General features: G+C 36.1%; 1 protein-coding gene across 2 annotated transcripts; it reads left to right on the top strand.

The window, feature by feature from the left end:
- Positions 1 to 2,070: 2,070 nt before the first annotated feature.
- On the top strand, positions 2,071 to 9,077 carry LOC131529905 (gastrula zinc finger protein XlCGF57.1-like). 2 transcript variants are annotated; one of them, XM_058759905.1, is made up of 3 exons: positions 2,071 to 2,186; positions 2,688 to 2,851; positions 6,800 to 9,077. In XM_058759905.1, the coding sequence occupies exons 2-3, from the start codon at positions 2,797 to 2,799 to the stop codon at positions 8,281 to 8,283; spliced, it is 1,539 nt and encodes a 512-aa protein (XP_058615888.1). In that variant the 5' UTR covers positions 2,071 to 2,186; positions 2,688 to 2,796; the 3' UTR covers positions 8,284 to 9,077. The 2 variants fall into 2 exon arrangements, with proteins under 2 accessions (XP_058615888.1, XP_058615889.1); XM_058759906.1 differs by lacking the exon at positions 2,071 to 2,186 and adding an exon at positions 2,194 to 2,285.
- The last annotated feature ends 12,836 nt before the right edge of the window (positions 9,078 to 21,913 follow it).

Raw genomic sequence — 21,913 nt, 5'->3', positions numbered from 1 at the left:
AGAGCTTTCCTATATATTGGCATGTAAATTTGGAAAGGAAAAGGCGTTGAGGGAGCAATGCTGATGGATCTTTTTTTATAGCAGGTGTTTTCTCTTTGTTATTACATCATAAATCATTTTATCCCCTTTCCCTTCACATTTCTCACTCGCATTTTACTTTTATTTTAGACTGGATGGAATAAGGAGAGTGAAGAACCGAGTGAGTCGGAGGCGAAACTTCATGTTAGAACTGGAGAAAAAAAAGAGTTGCTCACAAACTGAAGTGTTTTTTTTTAAATGAAATGAAGACTCAAAACAGTTTCCCATAGAACCTGAACTTAAAGGGATAGTTCACCCAAAAATGAAAATTAGCCAAAGATTTACTCACCCTCAGGTCATCCTAGGCGTGTCTGACATTCCTCTTTCAGATTAATACATTCGGAGTTATATTCAACATTGTCCTGTCTGTTCCAATCTGTATAATTGCAGTGAATGGTGCCCCTGTTTCTGAATCCGAAAAGAAAGTACCCATCCATCGCAAAACTACTCTACACGGCTCTGGGGTGTTAATAAAGGACTTCTGAAGTGAAACGATGTGTTAGTTTAAGATAAATGTCGATTCTTAAAACTTTATAAACCGTTTAGTCCAGCTTCCTGTCTCTCGAGCAGGCGTGTTCCCGACAAGGCCGTTGAGAGTATGACGTAGGCGCAGCGAAATGCGTAACATGAGCTCCGGGGAACATAAGCTCTTTTAGCTTAATTCTGCAAAACATTTTCACATTTGTTTCCAGTGAAGTGTAAAGGGTTTCACATGAACATAAACAGCCTTTCACCCACTTGCTGCGACCACACAGACATAAAAACACACATGCGCGCACACGCACGCACGCACAAACACACACACACACACACACACACACACACACACACACACACACACAAACACAAACACACACACACACAAACACACACACACACACATACATACATACATACATAAATACATACATATACATGCATTCTCGTGTGTAAAATACATACACCTTTCACCGTCAGATTCACATGGTGAGTTGGTCCCCTAAAATAATTAAAGCGTGAAACATCTAATGTTTTTTCTTTTTTAAAAAAAAGAGGCCTTTTGCACAACAATGCAAAGTGAAACAAAGCATTAATACATAACAATATTTGTGATAAGCATGCCAATGATATTTCCATTCTAGATATTCGTTAATGCTGCAGTGACAATGCGGAAAGACCTGTTTAGCCTGTGAGATATGAGTATTTTGCATCTTTGGCTGATGGTGGGAGGTTTCATTTACAGAAGTTACTGTGAAAGATCATTCGCATAAGCAGCCTGGCTAATCCAGTACATAAACAATGTTTTTTAACTTTTACACTTTTAGAGATAAACTGTTAATGGAATAAGGAGAGTGAAGAACTGAGTGAGTCGGAGGCGAAACTTCATGTTAGAACTGGAGAAAAAAAAAAAAAGAGTTGCTCACAAACTGAAGTGTTTTTTTTAAATGAAATGAAGACCCAGTTTCCCATAGAACCTGAACTTAACCTTTCACATGTGATCAGTGTGGGAAGAGAGGGTCTTTAGGGGGTTTACATTTAAAAGCAGTGAGTCTTTGGTCATTAATATTATTTTTGTAAAAAAAAAAAAAAAAAAAAAATATATATATATATATATATATATTTGTAAATTATTGTTTCCATGTTACTTGTTCATAGCCATGAGATTCCAGAATGTTGCTACAGTTATTGCTGTCAGTCGTAACAATTTTGATATTTAGCAGATTTACTATATAATCTACTTCATGATCTCTTGGGCAAAAAAAAAAAAATAATAAAAAGCAATTTATGTTTCATGATATGTTGCATTGCATCTGCACTTTGATAGCTAGTGCAAAATTAGCATTTCTTCATGTAGTTTATAGTATAAAACCGCTATCCAAAAAGGTTAGTAAAGTAGGGCCTATGGATAGTTTAATATTTCTCACTACGTGAACTTGACTGAAATTAAATATGAAACGTGACACTATGTGTTGAGCAATAAAAGGTCTCTTCCATATAAATCAGGACAAAAACAACACGCACGTGCCACACACTTCATTCGGCGACAGGTGGCGGTAATGCGCTCATGTGTCAACGATCCGCCGTGAAACAACAAGAAGACATTACCAGTCAGCTTTGGGTCTCCTGAGGTAAGACAGTCAGTTCACGGTGCTTCATATAACTGTACAAACAGAGTTTGTTAAAGCAACATTTTACGGAGACATTCTGTATTTTCATCTGGTTCAGCGGTATTTGCGCGTCTTTTCTGGCGTCTGCTGACTGAAAAACATTAAACCTAGCAGACAACGATATGAGGAACTAATGCTAAAAACATTAAGACCTGTGATTTTGTGTGTTTTTATGTTTGTGTGTTTTATCATTTCGATTATTTGGAGCAATAATGGTACTGTTTTTGAATGCCACAAAAGTCAAGTATGAGGGGAATTAATGGGAGTCGAACTTGATTTGTTTTCAAACAAATTCATATCTAAGTATTTATTTATTTTTTGTCTGTGGGTTAATGTATTTTTAATATGATCTATTATTGACATGAAGAGCCTTAATTGTAACACTCGATTTGATGATGAAAGCATTGATTTGATTACTGATTTATTTTTGATTTTGGCATTTCTGTTGCTCCTAACTCACAGCAATTCACCTACAGTTCAGCGTCTGAGCAGCAGTTCACCAATAAATGCTGGAATAGTCCCATTAGCCTAAAAGTGAAGAAGATGAAGTTTGTGAAAGAAAACTGAAAACATGAATGATCCAGAGCCCTGCGAAATAAAACAGGAAGATCTTGAACGACAAATAGGTTGGTGTTTGTTCTTAATTATTTAATAAGGTTATAATACTTAAAGCTGCAATTGCTGTGCAAGTACATAACCAATCAGTGTTCAAAACTATCTCTGTACCTTTGTCCGATTCATATCAGTAAGCTTGTAAAAATGTTTTGTAATTTGAGTGGTTCCGGTCATTCGCATAAAAGGAGATAAAGATTAGGCAGCAGCTATTTGCTCTAAATTTAAATAGCGATTAGAGGCTGCACCGCGCCGCATCCAGTGTAGACAGCATCACTGATTATGTAGACACGGTGTAAGTGTAAGTAGCTATAGATTCTAATTACACTGTTAAAATAGCAGGATTTTCTGCTATATATACTATTTAATGAAAATAAAGGCAGTTATCTGCACCTCAGTACTGAAGTATAATTATAAAACCGTATGCAAAAATAACATATTGAATTAGGGGTGTGCGATATGACGATTTTTGATCATGGACGATAAAAATGTGTCCACGATCTGCTTTTGAAGAAATATCGTAGTATTGTGCTACAGCGCACATTATATCAGTTACAGTTCTGGCGCCGCCGTACCAACATACTGTACAGCACGACATGCATTCACATCAATGTTAACTAAGCGGTAGAGTTACTCTCACAAAACACTGCACTTATTCGCAATCACAAAAGTACATAATTTGCGTGTTTTAAAGCCTTGCAGGTTAAGCTTTTAATTAGTGCGCTGGTCTGACGTGCGCTTTTTCTGAGCGTCGCGTACACCCGAAACGCGCGCACTAATACGCCTGTCTAATAGCACCTGATTACTCAACTAAGTTATCTTTTGAGCTAATACTGTCAAAACACACAAGGTTTACATATAGACTCAGTTGGTTATGTCTAAAATGAAAGTAAACAGTTGAGAGAGAAACGGATGCGTGCATGTCTATTAGATGCGTGCAGGTCTTAAAGGTGCCATGTGATGCGATTTCAAGTTTTCCTTTCTCTTTGGAGTGTTACAAGCTGATTGTGCATAGATAAGATCCCTGAAGTTGCAAAGACTAAAGTCTCAAAACCAAAGAGATATTCTTTATAAAAGTTAAGACTCTGCCACGACCCCCTAAAACGGCTCATTCAAACACTCCCCCACATGTCTGCGTCACGATGTGGAAATATTTGCATAATGCAGCCCAAATGTTCACGCAAAGAAAGAAGGCGTGGTTTCAGTAACCGCAGTAGTGTTGATGCAGCCATGTCAGGGAGACGCTGTGTTTCTATGTGAAAGCAAAAGCACTTTATTTGGCCTTCCGAAAGTAGATGCATTTAGGAATCATTAAGATTACTTACAACAGAACAGCAACGCATTTTATGGACGACCATTTCGTGAACCTAGGAGAGGAGGTAATTCTGACTTTGCTATGACAATCTGGCGCTTCTGAATCAGCGATTGTAAGTATGTTTTGTTATTATTTTATGTATTTGCTATTGACTGTTCAAATGCGGAGTTTTGCGCGGTATGTGTGTGCGTGCATGTGTGAGCGAGAGACAGGGTCACGTCACAGTGGAGTCAGCTGTCTTAATCGCGGCTTGTGTGCAAATATATACGAGCTTCATCACTGTGTCTGTCACGCGACTCTGTTCCCCTCTCGGGCTTGAACTGATGGTAAAACTAAGGACATTATTAACTGTCTTTACCTTTATTTTGAAAGCTGAAGCTCGCGATTATGGTAAGGGCCGTTACATTTCCGACGAGTGCTTGTAGTGTTCGGCCAATCACAATGCACTGTGCCAGTTGGCCAATCAGAGCAGACTGCGCTTGTCGGAAGGAGGGACTTTGTAGAAACAATGCGTTTGAGAGAGGCGGGGCATAGAGGACCTACAATAATGTGAAATATTTAAAAAATGTGTTTTTTGAACATTAAAGCATTTCACCATATTCTGTTACACCAAACACACAAAACAATGATCTTTAAAAAAGCATCATATGACCCCTTTAAACTTAAAGGGACAGTACTAAACATGCAGCCGACTGTCATTAAAGGGATAGTTCACCCAAAATTTAATTTCTGTCATTATTTACTCACTCACGTTGTCCCAAACCTGTATTAATTTCTTTCTAGTGCTGAACAGAAAAGAAGGTATTTTTCCCACTATGGAAGTCACTGTGGACCAGCAACTGTTTGGTTTTCCACGTTCTTAAAATAGCATTTATGTTCAGCAGAAGAAAGAAACTCATTCAGGTTTAAAACTAATTTTGAGTGAGTAAATGATGGTATAAATATAAAACACTATGACAGAATCGACAGACAGATGACAGAATTTTTATTCTTTAATGTTAAAACAACAAAACACAAAGAAGACAAAAAACTCCCTTCTCTTGACTGAAAAAAAATAATACTTTAATAGGAATCAATCTATATAGTGTTTTATTTTTATATTTGTTCATTCAATTTCTTGAATGCTCCTGCTAAATATGCCTATTGAACCTGAAAATAAAGCTCTGTTATTTGTATATTTGTAATGTGTATCTTTGTTCTTATTTTTAATAACAAATATAAAATGACAAAGATTTTTATCTTCGCCCACTTTGGCCTAAATATCCACCATTCTTTTTAATTTTTTGTTACCTTGAAAGGCTTTGTCTTTATAATAGGGAAATTAGTTTGGCTGTAATGCTCAGACAAAATAGTAAAACCAACATGACAAAGAATCGTGGTGAAATCGTGATATTTAAAAAATAAATCATGATATGATATATTGAATGCAATAATAACATATTAAATTATAATTTTAATTCAAATTATTAAATGGATGCCACATTATTGGGACAATAAAGCCCTCCCTACACCTACCCTAACCTGATACTTTATTTGCATCTTTTTGATTATTTCCTTCATTTTTATTGAAAATAAATGCCTATCTGATGTGGTATGAGATTTGGAAAGGGAGGAAAAAAAGTTTGACAAAAGGCAGGTTTGAACCCGGGTCGATCGAGTCAAAAAGATTGCGATACACATTTTACCATCTACGCCACTCGAGCTGATGTCTGACAGCTGTCTTTTGTAGTGTTGACTAGCCCAATCAGACGTTGGTGGACGAAGATAGTGTAAATAGCCTCTGCCAACAAGGTGGGCTATTTGCACTTAGTGTAAATAATCGCTCAGTAAAGATTATTCTGCAAATAACTGCAATTGCAGGTTCAAACAGGGAGGGCGACAAAGAGGCAATACATTTGGACTGCAGTTAAGTGATGCTGATGTTTGAAATAATGTTTGCCAGATGTCTTGTATCTATTGCAATTTAAGTCTCACAGTTGTTGTCATCTCTGAAAAGCTTTGTTTGGACATGTCATCATGCGAAGATGAATGTGATGAAATGAAACTAACATTTCCCATGAAATCCAACCTGACCAATCATATTATAAAACATTATTATATGCTTACCATTTTATTCTTTTGAACACTGTTTTTTAATGTACTAGGTCAGTGATTAATTGATTTTTGTTCATTTTAAATAAAACTTTTCTGTACTGCAGCTTTAAAGCAAATAATATCCAGGTAACTTTCAATGAATTGGGCACAAAATGAAGCCTAGAACTCAATTTTCTTACCAAATATGATCTGAACTGTTTTATTTTATATTTATTTATATCAGTTTCACAATTTTTGCAACCATATTACTAAACTTTTGAACATTTTACATACCAGCCCAAAGTATAGTTAGTGAAATATATAGTTAGTAGTTTTCATTACAAAAAATTCTATTTGTGCCTGTAATGTCTAAAAAAAATTATAATCGGTTGATACATTTACCCAATTCAAATGAATGCATCACAATGTTCATGTTTCTACTATTATGTCAGGATTCACATGTCTTTTCCTTTAACATTTCTCTTTGATTTTTTTTAATTTAATTTTATAATTTACATTTTTTGGGGGGGATTTGCTGCAAATCAAACTATTGATTTTTCTACTTTTATTTTAGACCTGATAGAAGAGAACAAGGAGATTGAAGAACTCGTTGAAGCAGGGGAGAAACATCAGGTCAAAACTGAAGAAACATCCTGGAGTTCCCCATTGAAAGATGAGAATATATGTTTCACTTGCCCTCAGTGTGGAAAGAGTTTCTCATGCAAACAAAATCTTGACCTTCACATAAAATTTCATCGTGGAGGAAAGCCATATGCATGTGATGAGTGCGAGAAGATTTTCACTATAAAAGGAAACCTTATTGAACACATGAAAATTCACATTGCAGAGAAGCTACACATCTGTGATCAGTGTGGGAAGAGTTTCACACAAAAACAAAACCTTGATGAACATAAGAAAATCCACACTCTGGAGAAGCCATACACATGTGATCAATGTGGGAAGAGTTTCCCATTTAGAGGAAACCTTGAGGAACATATGAGGATCCACACTGGAGAGAAGCCGCACAAATGTGATCAATGTGAGAAGAGCTTTGCACAAAAAGGAAACCTTAATGTACACATGAAAATCCACACTGCAGAGAAGCCATACATCTGTGATAAGTGCGGGAAGAGTTTTGCACAAAAAGGAAACCTTAATGAACACATGAAAATCCACACTGTAGAGAAGCCATACACGTGTGATCAGTGTGGGAAGAGTTTCCCACAAAAAGGAAACCTTAACGAACACATGAAAGTCCACACTGGAGAGAAGCCATTCGCATGTGATCAGTGCGGGAAGAGATTCACACATAAAGGTAACCTTAATGAACACATGAAAATCCACACTGGGGAGAAGCCGTATGCATGTGATCAGTGTGGGAAGTGTTTCGCACATAAAACAAACCTTAATGAACACATGACAATTCACACTGGAGAGAAACCTTACACATGTGCTCAGTGTGGAAAGAGTTACGCAAGAAAAGGATACCTTAATGATCACATGAAAATCCACACTGGAGAGAATCTGCACAAGTGTGATCAATGTGGAAAGAGTTTCAGAAAATCAGGCGTTTTTAAAGTACATCTGCTTACTCATTCTAGAGAAAGACTATTTAACTGTGACCAGTGCGGTAAGAAGTTTTTTAGGGCAGATTTCCTGAAGGACCACCTGAAAGTTCATACTAAGGAGAGGCCTTATGTATGTTCTTTGTGTGGAAAGAGTTTTAGACAGATTGGTAATTTAAAAATACACCAGAAAAGACACAGCGGTGTGAAGGATCATGTTTGCTCTGAGTGTGGGAAGACTTTTTTTACAGATGGTGCACTGAAAGTGCACCAGACAGTTCACACCAGAGAAACACCCTATAAGTGTTCACACTGTGACAAGAGCTTCAAACGGTCAGAATATCTGAAAATACACGAGAGGATCCACAGTGGAGAGAAGCCGTATCACTGCCATTCATGTGGGAAGAGTTTCACTCATTTTTCTTCTCTAATCGGTCATAAAAGAAAATGCATGTCTGAAATTACAGCAAGTAGTTCGAGTTTTGATCTGTAAGACTGCATCAAACAACTGTATTGATTAATCAAAGATTATTAGAACAATAATGAACTGACTTGATTATTTCAGATGAAACTTTTTTGTTGTTTGTTTTAATCATTTTATTATTATTATGCATTCGTCATTCTATGTTTTTATATTTTATATTAGTTAATCTTTTAAATATTTTATTTCTCATGCAATGCTCGCTATTGTTGTTTAATTGTATGGTTGTATGGTTTGTAAGAAATAAAAGAATGTCTTTGTGTCTAGGTTTTTTTTACCTTTGCAGGACTATGTTGTGAAACAGTATTTTTCCCTTGTTTTTGCTTTGATTATAATAAGACTCAATAATCTGGTATTTGTATTATCATCACTTCGTCTTCTGCTTCTGCTCTTATCTGTATTTTATTTGCACTAGATCTGATTTATCGGTAGAAAGGGAATACTAATTTCTTTAAATGTGCCCTAGAATGCATTGATACAATATTTAAAATTGTGCTCTGATATCTACATAGAAAGTATATGGCTTAGGTAAGGGTAAAAATAAAACCAGAAGTGGTTTTACATGTGTATTTACAACCCTAGGATTTCTCCCTAGAATGAAATGATCTGTTATTGGCATATTTGGAAGGGTCATGAATAATAATGTTGAGCTCTGCTCTGATTGGTTGTTTCACAGTGCAGCTCATTTCAGTAGCTCACACAGCAGGAAGGAAACACAGGGAGGAAAATATATATTTCAATACTTTCTCTCACAGTTATATTGTCTGGTAATTATACTGTATATGAAAATGGGGGCATCAGGGAGCCGCTATTAATATGTGGGGCACTGAAACTGTTTTCAAATGCACGATCGCTTTTTACTTTCGCTTTCGAGATTCGCGATCGCACAAACTCTGTTTATACAATGGGCGGCAGTACTTATCACACATTTTAAAAGATCAGATGCTTGTCAGTGGTGCTCAGGATCTGTAAATCATTCACCATCATCCTCCGTCATCTCTCCTTACTCTGTTTATGTGGTAAGTGAAATCTTATGTACTGTAATGTAACAGGCTACGGCTAGCAAGGAGCTAACCATGTCCCTTTAGTGGCTCGCCTTATTTTATTAGAAAGCGTTATTCACAGTCGGGTTATTATCAGAGAACAGAGCAGAATTTTAATGGAAAAATCATTCTACTCATTTCCGCAGGTTCCAACGGAATGTATCACATTTGCACCTGCTTTTGAGTCTTGAGAACTCACTCGCATGCTCTCATTTTCTGTGCACAGATCGCGATAAAGAGAGTGACAGCTTTTAATAATTATTAAGGGAGTTTGCAAATGTGATATTGATTTAATACAACAGATCAATAAACAAGTACTGCATGATTTCACTGTATATCATCAACCAAAATAGTTCTAAATAAAGTAACAGCTGAGCCGCTGCGCATCTCTAAAAGCAAACAGCTGTGTTTCATTCATGAATGAAAGTGCGTTTTGGAACGAATCTAGTGTGTCAGTGATTCATTTATCTATTCATAAAGACAGTCACTTGCTTCATTCCTGAATGAATCATCCGTTCGAACGAATCAATTGAATGAATGCTTCAGTGAAGAAATCATTGACTTGACGCCACCTGCTGGCGGTTTCAGTTTCACTTTTAGCATATAATTTCAGTTATTTAAAATCATTTAATATTTCTGTATTCAAAATTTTATATCTAAAACATTAATCTCCACATGAATCTATGAATTTAATTGCACTCATGCCACCTCTGAGCCTCATTAAACGTCTGAAAATGTACAAACCACTTTTGTGTTCTTCTGTGCCACCTCTGTAGTACAAATATATATATATATTTTTTATTAATACTCATTTCATATGATTGGTAGCTTATTTGTCTTATTCTACTACTTGTTATATTGTTTTAAATAGAAATTTTAAGAAGCTTATAAACATAAATTTTTGAATTTGACATAGATGAAAATGATGCCATTGCAAAGGTAAAAAGAAAATACCCCTGTAAATCACTTTGAGTCAAATGTCACCTTGTATTAGGAAGGCTAATTTTTTTATCAGAATTTTTGATTATTGATCAGAAGGTGCTCCTAAATTTTTTTAAATTAGGAGGACAAGCGCTCCTAAAAAGAAAAGTAAGCATAGAGCCATGTGTAACATGTTAGATCTGTGCATGAGGTCTTAAAGAGTCTTAGTTAGTAATCTAGTGTTATTTTACAGTTGAATAGATTATAGTTAGACCTAACTGAAAAATATTAAGTACTGATAATTTAATTTGTATCTTGTTATTGTTTTTGTTTGCACTATTGATTGTCATTCATTTATTTGATCTTATTTTATTATTTACTATTTACTTGTCTTATTTAGTTAAAATAAATTCGATTCTGAGTGCACGTGATTCTTGGGTGGGGAGGGGGCGTGGTCCATGGGAAATAGTCCTGCCACCACAGCTAGAATAAATCCTAGAGGAAAACACTGCATTCATTTAAAGGGGTGGTTTACTGCGATTTCACTTTTTTCATTTTAAATAGTGTGTAATGTTGCTGTTGGTGCATGAACAGTATCTGCAAAGTTGCTGCGCTGAAAGTTCAACGTAAGCGGAGATAACGTCTTTTAAAAATCAGGAAGTTTAATGCCTACAAAAACGACTCAAACGGGACTACAACAAGATACTTCCCGGGTTGCATACGTAATAAACCCATAAATTTGCATCAACCCCTCCCTCCGGAACATGCAAAAAAGGGGGCAAGGCCATGTTCTGCGGCTTTGTCGAAGAGGAAGAGTTATAGTGGAGAGTTGTAGCCATGCCGTCGAAACGGTGTCACCCAGCTGTCAGGTCTTCTGTGTTCGGACTTCCTACGGACGCTGTAGTTCGTCAACAATGGTTAAAATTTATGTTTGATTATGTTCCTGACAATTACAATCCTAATTTAGCTCTCTGTGCTGCACATTTTACGGAAGACAGCTTCCAGAATCTACACGAGTTCAATGCCGGATTCACACAGAAACTATTACTAAAACATGGAGCAGTTCCAACTTTAAAACCAGAGGCAGCAGTTGTTGGGCCACAACCTGTAAGTAAAATGTAATAATTTTAAATGTATTTGCATGTATAATTTCAGACGTAATGTTTTAGTTTTATCAAGGAGGTAAACAAATGCCAACGCTGGCTTTAGTAGCCAGTTAGTTAAATGCTATTTCGTGTGTCTATGACAAACGCATACAAACCTTTTGGACCCGAATTTGTAATTATGTACTAATTTTGTAAATGTATTTTCCATGTATACTTTATGACGTAGTTTTTCGATTTGATCAAGAACGTAAACAAGCCAACGCTGTTTGGTTAGTAGTCAGTTAGTTTGATGCTATTTTGTGTGTATAAGACAAACGTGTACAAACTTCAAAAAATTATATGTAATCACAACAGCAAACTTCCATTCAGAAACGTTTGTAAGAGCCATGCTTGCGGAAGTTCTGCTTGACTCTCTTCATTACCGCTTTCTGGGTCTGATTCTGGCTCAAACTGATACGGCAATATTGACACCATTATTTCCATTTGACCGGAGCACATGCAACTGTCGCCCGTAAAGGTAATGGGCGTGAAGTTTCCGGACAATGTGCAGTACTCAGTTTAGCCAATCACAACACACCGGCCCAACTAACCAATCTGAGCCCATCGCCTGTTTCTGAGCGAGTGGTTTCATAGAATCAGGAAGTCAACCGGTCGTTCAAATGACAGAGGAGAAAGCGGCTTACAATAAAGGTGAAATATATGAAAAATAAGGCGTTTTTTAACAAACGAAACACGAAGACATGTTATATTGCACCCCATAAACACAATCAAGCAAAGAAAAAAAGCAGTAAATCACCCCTTTAATAAAATTAGAAAAATGCATTTACAAAGGTAAAAAGAAAATGCCCCTGTAAATCACTTTGACTCAAATGTCACCTCGTATTAAGAAGGCTAATTTTTGATGCAAATTTTTTATTATTGATAAGAAGGTGCTCCTAATTTTTTTTTAAATTAGGAGGACAAGCTCTCCAAATTACAAGAAGAAAAAACTGCTCTTAAACTGGCTATGTGACAGGTATGGCTGTGGAATGGGGTTTGGCCAAGGAAAGATTTTCAGTCATAAGATTTTTTTTTTTGCTTTAACCCCTGTTTGGTGCTTGTATGTATTTATTTATTTATTTATTTGAAGTGTTTTGAATCTTATTTTACAGTATTGCAGTTTAACATTTTGACAATGCAACACTATTGTGCATCTACATGGTTTTAGTTTTGTCTTGCGATCAAATGCAAAACAAGTGTTACAAGTAACACTTCCTGCACATTGTTAAATGTTTTTTTTTTTTAAATGTGCATGTGACCTAAAAAGCTGTAGCCCTGTGCTTGTATTCCTGATTGTTTTTTTTATTTTTTATTTATTTAAAGAAGGTTTTGACTTTTAATTGGTTTCTTTACTATTTTACTTGTGAATCTTACCTTTTTGACAGTACAACACTAATTTTGTACACATACATGCTGTTTGAAACAAAACAAAGCCTTTAACAAGAATTTTTTTCACATTGTTCAGTGAATTTGACATTTTCACAATGCAACACTATTGTACATCTACATGGTAGGGATGGCGCGATACCATAATTTTGGCTTCGGTACGATACCAGAATGTAATACCTCGGTATCGATACTAAATCGATACCATAGGTGACAAATATCCAGCCTCAAAAGATAAGTGAATTGAAAACAATTTTATTAAAGTAATAATAATAAAAACAGATTACATTTTTATGTTGGAGGAAAAAACTATAACTGAAGTGATAAAATGAAAATCTATTCAAATCTTCTAATCTTTTCAGTTCAAACACATACCTACCGGGAATATAGGTTACATTTTGACTGAGTTTGAAGGAAAAAAAATACAACTGAAGTAACGCAATTAATGCAACAAATGTTGCTTGATTGTAAAGTGTTATTCTAACAGTCAAAGTAATATTCAAAATCACGTTGTTATTTATCTCTCTTTCTCTGATTGTTTTCAGATTTCAGCCTCAGATAGCCAAAGAAAAAGCATTAAATATAAATCTCACTCTCTCGCTCTCTTGGTTGCTACATAGCCTATTAGCGGTCGGCAGCGCCGCATAACATTCCCTTCATATTATTGATACTAAAATTAATATAGCAAAACTCTTGCTTAATTCAAATTCAATTAATATTCGATTGTATGAAATGCAAGTGCATATATTAGTGACCAAAACTTTCTAGCGTGTCACGCATATTTGCGCTTACTGTATCACATCCGTATGTGCGTTGATCAGTTGTAAATAAAAGTTCAAATTAAATCTGAATTCATGAATGATGCACTCACCTGTCGATCTCTTAATTCTCTGAAAAGATCAGGATAAGCAAGCGACAAATGCTTAAAAAGTTTAATGTTTTGCTTACTGTGGCAACACCTGATCTATAGTAAGACGTGCATTCAGGTGCAGTAAGGTCAGTTCGTTCACCTTTATCATCTGTTTTGAATGCAGAGTAATGCCATATTTAACTTCTACTGTTCTCTTTATTTATTCATTTCGGGTGGGTTGATAGAGGCCGTTTCTCAAACGGAAGGCTGCATCCTCCGGAGGTCGCATTTGTAGGCTGCATACGTCATCAAGCCTGGTTTATTTCAGCTAAATGAGCATTACATTTGCGAGTCAAAAGCATATTACAACAATTTACACTTAACTAAGAATAATGGTTAAATTTATAACCATTAATATACTAAAATAAAATCTTTGTGACGTATGCAGCCTACAAATGCGACCTCCAGAGGATGCAGCCTTCTGATTGAGAAATGGCCAGAGTTTCATCTGTTTGATCCATAGCTTTGTTCTGTTGTCACTTTTACCGGTTGCACAGCAATTTGGGAAGCACTACTACCTACAGGTGCACTTCGCAACAGCAGCATATGAAATACCGAACTGAGCAAAATTATGATATCGTACTGTTTGAAACATAATATATACCGGTATTTTTCCAGTACCGGTATACCGCGAATCCCTACTGCATGGTTTTAGTTTAGTAACACTTCCTGCACATTGTTAAATGTTTTTTTGTTTTTGTTTTTTTTAATGTGCGTGTGACCTAAAAAGCTGTAGCCCTGTGCTTGTATTCCTGATTGTTGTTTTTTTATTATTATTTATTTAAAGATGGTTTTGACTTTTAATTGGTTTCTTTACTATTTTACTTGTGAATCTTAACTTTTTGACAGTACAACACTAATATTGTACACATACATGCTGTTTGAAACAAAACAAACCTTTTAACAAGAATTTTCTGCACATTCTTCAATGAATTGGTACCATTTTGATGTTTTAGTGGGGAAAAAAAAGCTTAATTTCGGTATTCCAGGTTTGGTGCTTGTATTTAACATTGTTTAATGAATTGTTACCATTTTGATGTTTTAGTATGATTTAAAAAAAACGCTGAATCCCTGTTTTTTTCTTTCCAATTTTAGTGCTTGTATTTTCTTATGTACTACAAAAGCTATTGAATACACTCACTGTTTACCTGAGGTAAAAATAAAACATGTTTGGTTTGTGTACGTGCTTCATTTATTGGACCATGTTTATTGCTTTAGAAGACTGCATTGGACTGGTAATGGATAATGATTGTTTAATATAGTTCATCATAACTAGTGATTATGTATAAAACCAATACAGATCAATATAAATTTTAAGTGGTAAAACATTTTCAGTCAATGCTATGGAAGGAACAGTATGCTAAAATTTTACAGAAATTGCTGTATAAACATTAACGGAAAAGTAGGTAAATGGTACTGAGGATGTACTGTAGGTTTACAGAATTTTCTGTTTTTGATTGGAAGGAAACATCCGTAATTTTAACAGAAAATGTCCTGGTAATTTTCTGCCAGTACATTATCCGTTTTTTTACAGATTTTTTTTTTTACAGTGTATATTGCTTCACGAGATGTCACGAGGCTTCTCTCAAACATGTGTCGACACAGAGCTCTTTTAGTTCTTAATACAAAAGATCTTTGTGGTCTTCGGATTAGATTAGTTCTTTATCACTCTTCTGAGTAAGGCAAGGCAAGGCAAGTTTATTTATATAGCACATTTCATACACAGTGGTAATTCAAAGTGCTTTACATAAAAGGAAGTGAAATAGTCATTAAAAATAATCATAATAACAAGAAATTAAAAATAATAATAATCACAACAATAAAAACAAAGTGATTTAAAAATTGATTTAAAAAGAATTTAAAACATTTAAGAATAGAAAGTGATTATACATATGCTAATGTTTTAGCACATCTGATCTCTTCTGGAAGCTGGTTCCAACTGCGGGCGGCATAATAGCTAAAAGCAGACTCCCCTTGTTTTGTGTGAACCCTTGGTATTTCTAACTGACTCGATCCTAATGATCTGAGTGGTCTGAAGGCTAGGTAAATCTGCGTATCATCAGCATAGCTGTGATAGGCAATTTGTTTTTTTCTCATTATTTGACTTAGTGGGAGCATATACAGGCTAAACAAGAGTGGTGCAAGAATTGAGCCTTGTGGGACTCTGCATGTCATGGACGTCCACTTAGACTTATGCTCTCCTATACTCACATAATAACCTCTCCCTTCTAAGTATGACCTGAACCATTTGAGTACCATCCCAGAAAGCCCGACCCAGTTTCCAGTCTCTCTAGAAGTATGTTATGATCAACAGTGTCAAACGCAGCACTGAGATCTAGTAGTACCAGAACTGATATTTTGCCTGAATCAGAATTGAAGCGAATATAATTTATTATCTTAATAAGCGCGGTCTCTGTGCTGTGATGTGCTCGGAAACCAGATTGAATATTGTCCAAGTATTCATTTGAGTTTAAGTAGTTGTTCAGCTGATTAAAAACTACCTTTTCAATAATCTTACCTATGAACGGAAGATTTGATATTGGTCTATAGTTGCTCAACGTTGTGTTATCAAGATTGCACTTTTTCAGAAGGGGCTTAACAACTGCAGTTTTCAGGGAGTTTGGAAAAGTCCCAGAAAGAAGTGAAACGTTCACCACTTCTAAGAGATCTGCTTCTAAACAGTTAAGCACACTTTTGAAAAAAGATGTGGGAAGTGTGTCAAGATAGCAGGTTGACGATGTAAGGTGCTGTACTATTTCTTTCAAAATTTTGCTATCAATTGCTTCAAAAACAGACATAGTCACTTCTTTTTGAAATTGCGGTCGAATCTCGGTGACCTCTGCAAAAGTAGATATGCCAATCTCCTTTCTGATATTATTGATCTTCTCAGAAAAGAAGGAAGCAAACTCATTGCATTTACTGTCGGAGAGCATTTCACTGGGAATCTGACTTGGGGGGTTTGTCAGTCTCTCCACAGTAGCAAAAAGAGTGCAAGAGTTATTTAAGTTACTGTTTATAAGGTTTGAGAAGAAGGTCTGTCTAGCTGTGGCTAGTTCCACATTGAAAGCATGAAGGCTGTCTTTATAGATGCTATAGTGAATTTCAAGTTTTGTCTTCCGCCACATCCGCTCAGCTTTTCTGCATTGTCTTTTCATACTCTGAACTGCTGTTGATTTTCATAACAGCAGTAGATAACAATAAGGCGCTAACATGAAACCAACTCAGAATATTGACGTCACGTGATAGCAGACCCGGCGCCAGACACAATTCATGGACGGGCATTTCATTTTTTCAGGGGGGCACGAATGAGACCAACCTCATTGCAATGCATAATATCATTAATTATGAATTAAATGGACAAAAAACAAGGAAGAATTGACCTACCACTCACCAAAACGCGATAATGATTCTTCATCATTTAGTCTAAATGGCGATCCATAGTGCATAATGTAATGACGCTAACAAGGCTGCGCATCAGAAGGTTTTAAAATGTTTAACCAATGCCATTGGATCCTCAAGTTCTCAGCGAAAGCTTGTAACTTCACCCCACCTCCTTTCAGATCGACGCGCCCCGCACAGCCTGGAGGAGACAGATCTACGTTTTTTCGCAATGCAAGGGTAAATAAATAATAACTGATGCTTGAATAGTACTGCGTTTTCTTTACTCAGCAGGCTAGTCCAGGGCGGGCCCATGGCGCCGGGACTGCATGATAGTGATGATTAGTTTAGACCTCGTGATGAGTTGATTCAATGGCGTATCTGTGTCTGTTCGACACAGGACTCCTACACTGAGCTCCATGTTTAATAAATTTCATATACAGACCATCAGCATAACTACAACTAAAGCCATCAGCAGAAATCCGGATGTTATCAGCAGTATCACAAATTCATGTTGGCGGAGTTCTGCAATGGATAAAGCAAAGACATTATTAGTGTAGAGACACTTGTAGTATTTTTTAGGCAAAGAGATGCTGCAAAAGCGACAGACCTGAACATGTCAGACAGAGTTCAGTGATGCTGTGATGTTTAGTCCAGTTGGTGAATGAATACGCCACAACACAGCTGTAGGAATCATCCAGACACTTGATTTCCAGAGGAAGAGAGAGACTGATGCTGAGATCAGACACACTGATTCTGGACAATAAACTGTTCCCTTTGTACCAGGAGAGAGTCACATGACCCACATTCAACACTGAACACAGCAGGAGACATTTTGGCGCTGATGAACATCCAGGTGAAGATGAAGAACAATGTGAATAGTCTCTGGTGATAACGGGAATAGGAAGAGGAGCTGCAAAACATGACAGAAAATGTAAAAGTTATCTATTATTAGGGGCCAAGCACCGAAGGTGCGGAGGCACCTATTGTGTTTGTTAGCTGTCTTTTTTTCTTCCGCTCGAAGTCTATTGCAGCCCATAAAACCGCTTGGCGGGAAAGTTGTAAAATTTGGCACACTGATAGAGGACAGTGTCAATAGTAACCACAGCAAATTTGGAGTCTCTATCTCAAACTCTCTAGCGCCACCACATGTCCAAAGTTTCACTTTTGAAATGCTAATAACTTTTGAACCGTAAGCCGAAAATTCCTTTTTCCTCTGAATCCTTGGCTCAAGCCGAGTCGAATCCAGTCCAAAATTCAAAAATCGTAAGGTTTAGTTTTTTCGCTATATTCAATTGTTCGTAAAACCTACTTTTTAGAACTCGTCCTAGACGGTTCGTCCGATTCTCACCAAAATTGGCTCAGATCATCTACAGACCATGCAGGCAAAAAGTTATGGAATTCAAGTCGATTAGTCCAACCGTTCTCGAATAATGCACGAATAAATTCTACGAAAAGCATGCAAAAATGGATCTGAGGCTATATCTCCGCAACGGTTTGGCATATTGAGACGAAACTTGGTGTGTGTTATAACAAGCATGACCTGAGGCTACCTGCAGTGTTTCGGCACTGTGCCACCTAGTGGTCAGGAGATATGAAAAATGCATATTTTTGCTTATAACTTGTGAATGGTTAGGCTAAAAATCACAAAACTCGGTGCATCATGCCGAGTCCAACCATATCTGATTTTCCCATATCGGCCATTTTGGGAGTCAGCCATGTTGAATTTTGTCGTAAAATGCTATATTTTACGAACTCATTAACGTATCGTTACGAAACTCAGTGTGGTTCTTCGGCACCATGCCCTGATGGTACTCAAAAAGTTTGGGGACAGCGCCACCTTGTGGTCAAAGGTTATAATGAAATTTCTAAAAATGCTAATAACTTTTGCTTACATTAGCCTATTGTCATGCTGAGAACATCGATACCAATTTTGCAATAATTGGCTAAACTTCCTGTTCGCCATTTTGATTCATGTTGAAAACCTACTTTTTCGAACTCCTCCTAGACCGTAAGTCCGATTTTCACTAAATTTGACTCGGATCATCTTCAGACCATGCTGGCAAAAAGTTATGGATTTCGTGTCGATATATTACACGGTTTTCATTTAGCGCATCAACGAATTTGCTGGAAAGATGCCAAACTGCATCTGAGGCTGTATCTCAGCGAAACTTTGACATATTCGCACCAAATTTTGTATGTGACATTGTCACCTCACACTGACCATACCACGTCAGTTTGGTAACATCGCCACCTATTGGTCAAGAGTAATAAGCCATTCATTAAACTTTAATTATGAAATTTCCAAAAATGCTAGTAACTTTTGAGTGCATTAGCCTATTGTAATGAAACTGGTCTCAAAATATCCCTTGGGTCATGCCGACAACATACATACCAATTTTCGCTTAGGAAATCTGAACTCCCGGTCCACCATTTTGATTTATGTTAAAAACCTACTTTTTCTAACTCCTCCTCAAATGTTTGTCCGATTTTCACCAAAATTGAGTCAAATCATCTTCAGACTGTGCTGACAAAAAGCATTTCGTGTCGATTGACGAAACCGTTTTCGTACAGCACTGTTGCAAATTTTAGGCATGGTGCCAAAATGAGTCTGAGGCTATATCTTTGCAAAGCTTTGACATAATGACAACAAACTTTGTGTGTGCCATTGTTACATCACACAGAACACACCAAAATCGATTTGATAATGGTGCCACCCGTTGGTCAAAAGTGAAAAGTCATTCAGTCTTATTACTAGTAGTTTTAAATGATTTTTCAAGCATTTGGACTACAATAATCTTAAAATGCCTTCAATTACTCATTGCTGAAGTTGGTCTGATGCTCCGTGCTATGCTTAGCTCCTCATGTTGCCGCTGATGTGCTTGGCCCCGTCATTGCTGCTTGCAGCTATATTTAATAGTAATATTATTAAATATTACTATTAATTTATTATTTCATTATTTATAGGTCATTTTGGCTGCTGTATTGTGTATTTCAATTGGAATTTGTATCGAAAACATTTCTACATACTGTACTCTGTTCAGACTAGAATTAATTGTGCATTTTTGACATGAATGCTTACTCACCATACACAGTAACACTGAATCTCTTCAGTAAGACTTTTGAACTACTGATCTGCATCTGGTAAAGTCCACTGTGTTCAGATCTGATGTTTCTGATGGTCAGAGATCCAGTTTGATTGTCCATATGCAGTTTATCTCTGAATCTCCAATCATTACTGACAAAAATAAAGTGGTCCCTTTTAATAATTTCTGCTATTTGCACACTTTGAGGTCCAAATGTCCACAGAATATGATCTTCAGTCTGTATTTCAACATCAGTGTTTAAAGTGACAGAATCTCCCTCCATCACTGAAACTGTCTTTACTCCATGTATCTCAAACACACCTGAAACTGAGATTTAAAATAAATCAGTAAATAAAGCACACAGCAAATTTAACTTAGCTGAAGAAGCTTAGCTAATAAGAATTTAGAAATAAACAGATGGCTGCAGTCCCTTTGCTTAGAATAATTTGAAGATGAGGTTTTGACATAAAATTCTTAACGGACAATGTTCATCTCAGTTATTAAAAACCTCTAATCATCTGATTGTAACAGCAGTGTATTCAAAACTAGATCAAAGATATATTGTAGGCCTACCATCACACATGAAACAAAACAAAGTATAGATGTATAGTAAAGTTATATTGTCAAAAGTATTTGGGAAAAAATGGAAACCTGTTTCAGTAAAAAAAAAAACATAATTAATTACTAAATAACCAAATTGTTTTTTGTTGGCCAAATCATCCTTTTTACAGACTGTGATGTTGCACTAATAATAATAATAATAATAATAATAATACCGTAATAATAATAATAATAATAGTAGTAATGTACGTTTGTACAAATATGTACGTTTATAACCATATAGCCTATACTTGTTAAAACTGATGTGATGGATTTTCTACGGCCGAGGGATCGACTGTTTATTCGAAATCCACTTCCCTATATGTTCTTTTTAGAAAGTTGTGAAATCTAAATATGGAACTTTCTTTTGTTGCTGTAGAAAATAAGAAAGCGAAAATAATGTTTTCTATGGCCTCTCATATAGCCTACAAATACATTAGTTTATGTACTTTTTATATAGGATACTTTCGCTTTCAAAAGCGAATCGCGGAAGAAGGATTGTTCAAACTTGTTTCTTTTTTAAAAAAAAAACTGATTCGGAATTCAGAATCATTAAGAATTCATAAATGTAATTTAAATGGTCATGCGCATGGTGTCTTAACATTTAAACCGCATTTCATGAAATGAAATCCAACTTACCATCAGACAACACGCACAAGTAAATGAAAACAGTCTTGAAAGATATCGAGCATTTCGTGATAATTAAATCCCTCATAATGCAGCGAAGCAAGTCATCTTAACATGGAAAAAGAGCATAGCCTATTTTTTTTTTTTTTTATGAAAAGATACACTATATAAATACCGAGTAATGTTTTGGATATATCTACGCGAAGGAGGAAGAAGTCTTTTAGCCTTTGTTTTGTTTTAGGGGCGGATGTGGCCATCGCATGATGCCATCTATTGGCCATCTATTGTCTGTCCCTCACACTTTTTACTCAACTTACTGGGGGAACAAATATTTCTTATTTTAATTCATACCCTCAACTCAACTTTTTTAAGATTGTGAAAAAAAAGATGAGAAAGCCCAATTTTAAATATGTGATTTCTACGCTCTTAAAAAAAAAAAAAATTACCCAGCGGCTAGGTAAATAGAGGACAGAACACATGTTGGTCTAACCTGACCCAGTAGTGGGTTGCTTATTTAACCAACACAATGGGTTGATTTCACTCATT

The sequence above is a fragment of the Onychostoma macrolepis genome, chromosome 22, assembly GCF_012432095.1.
Source record: "Onychostoma macrolepis isolate SWU-2019 chromosome 22, ASM1243209v1, whole genome shotgun sequence".
NCBI lineage: Eukaryota > Metazoa > Chordata > Actinopteri > Cypriniformes > Cyprinidae > Onychostoma > Onychostoma macrolepis.
Note: the sequence above shows the minus strand (reverse complement) of the source record. Positions and strands in the feature narration are given on the sequence as shown.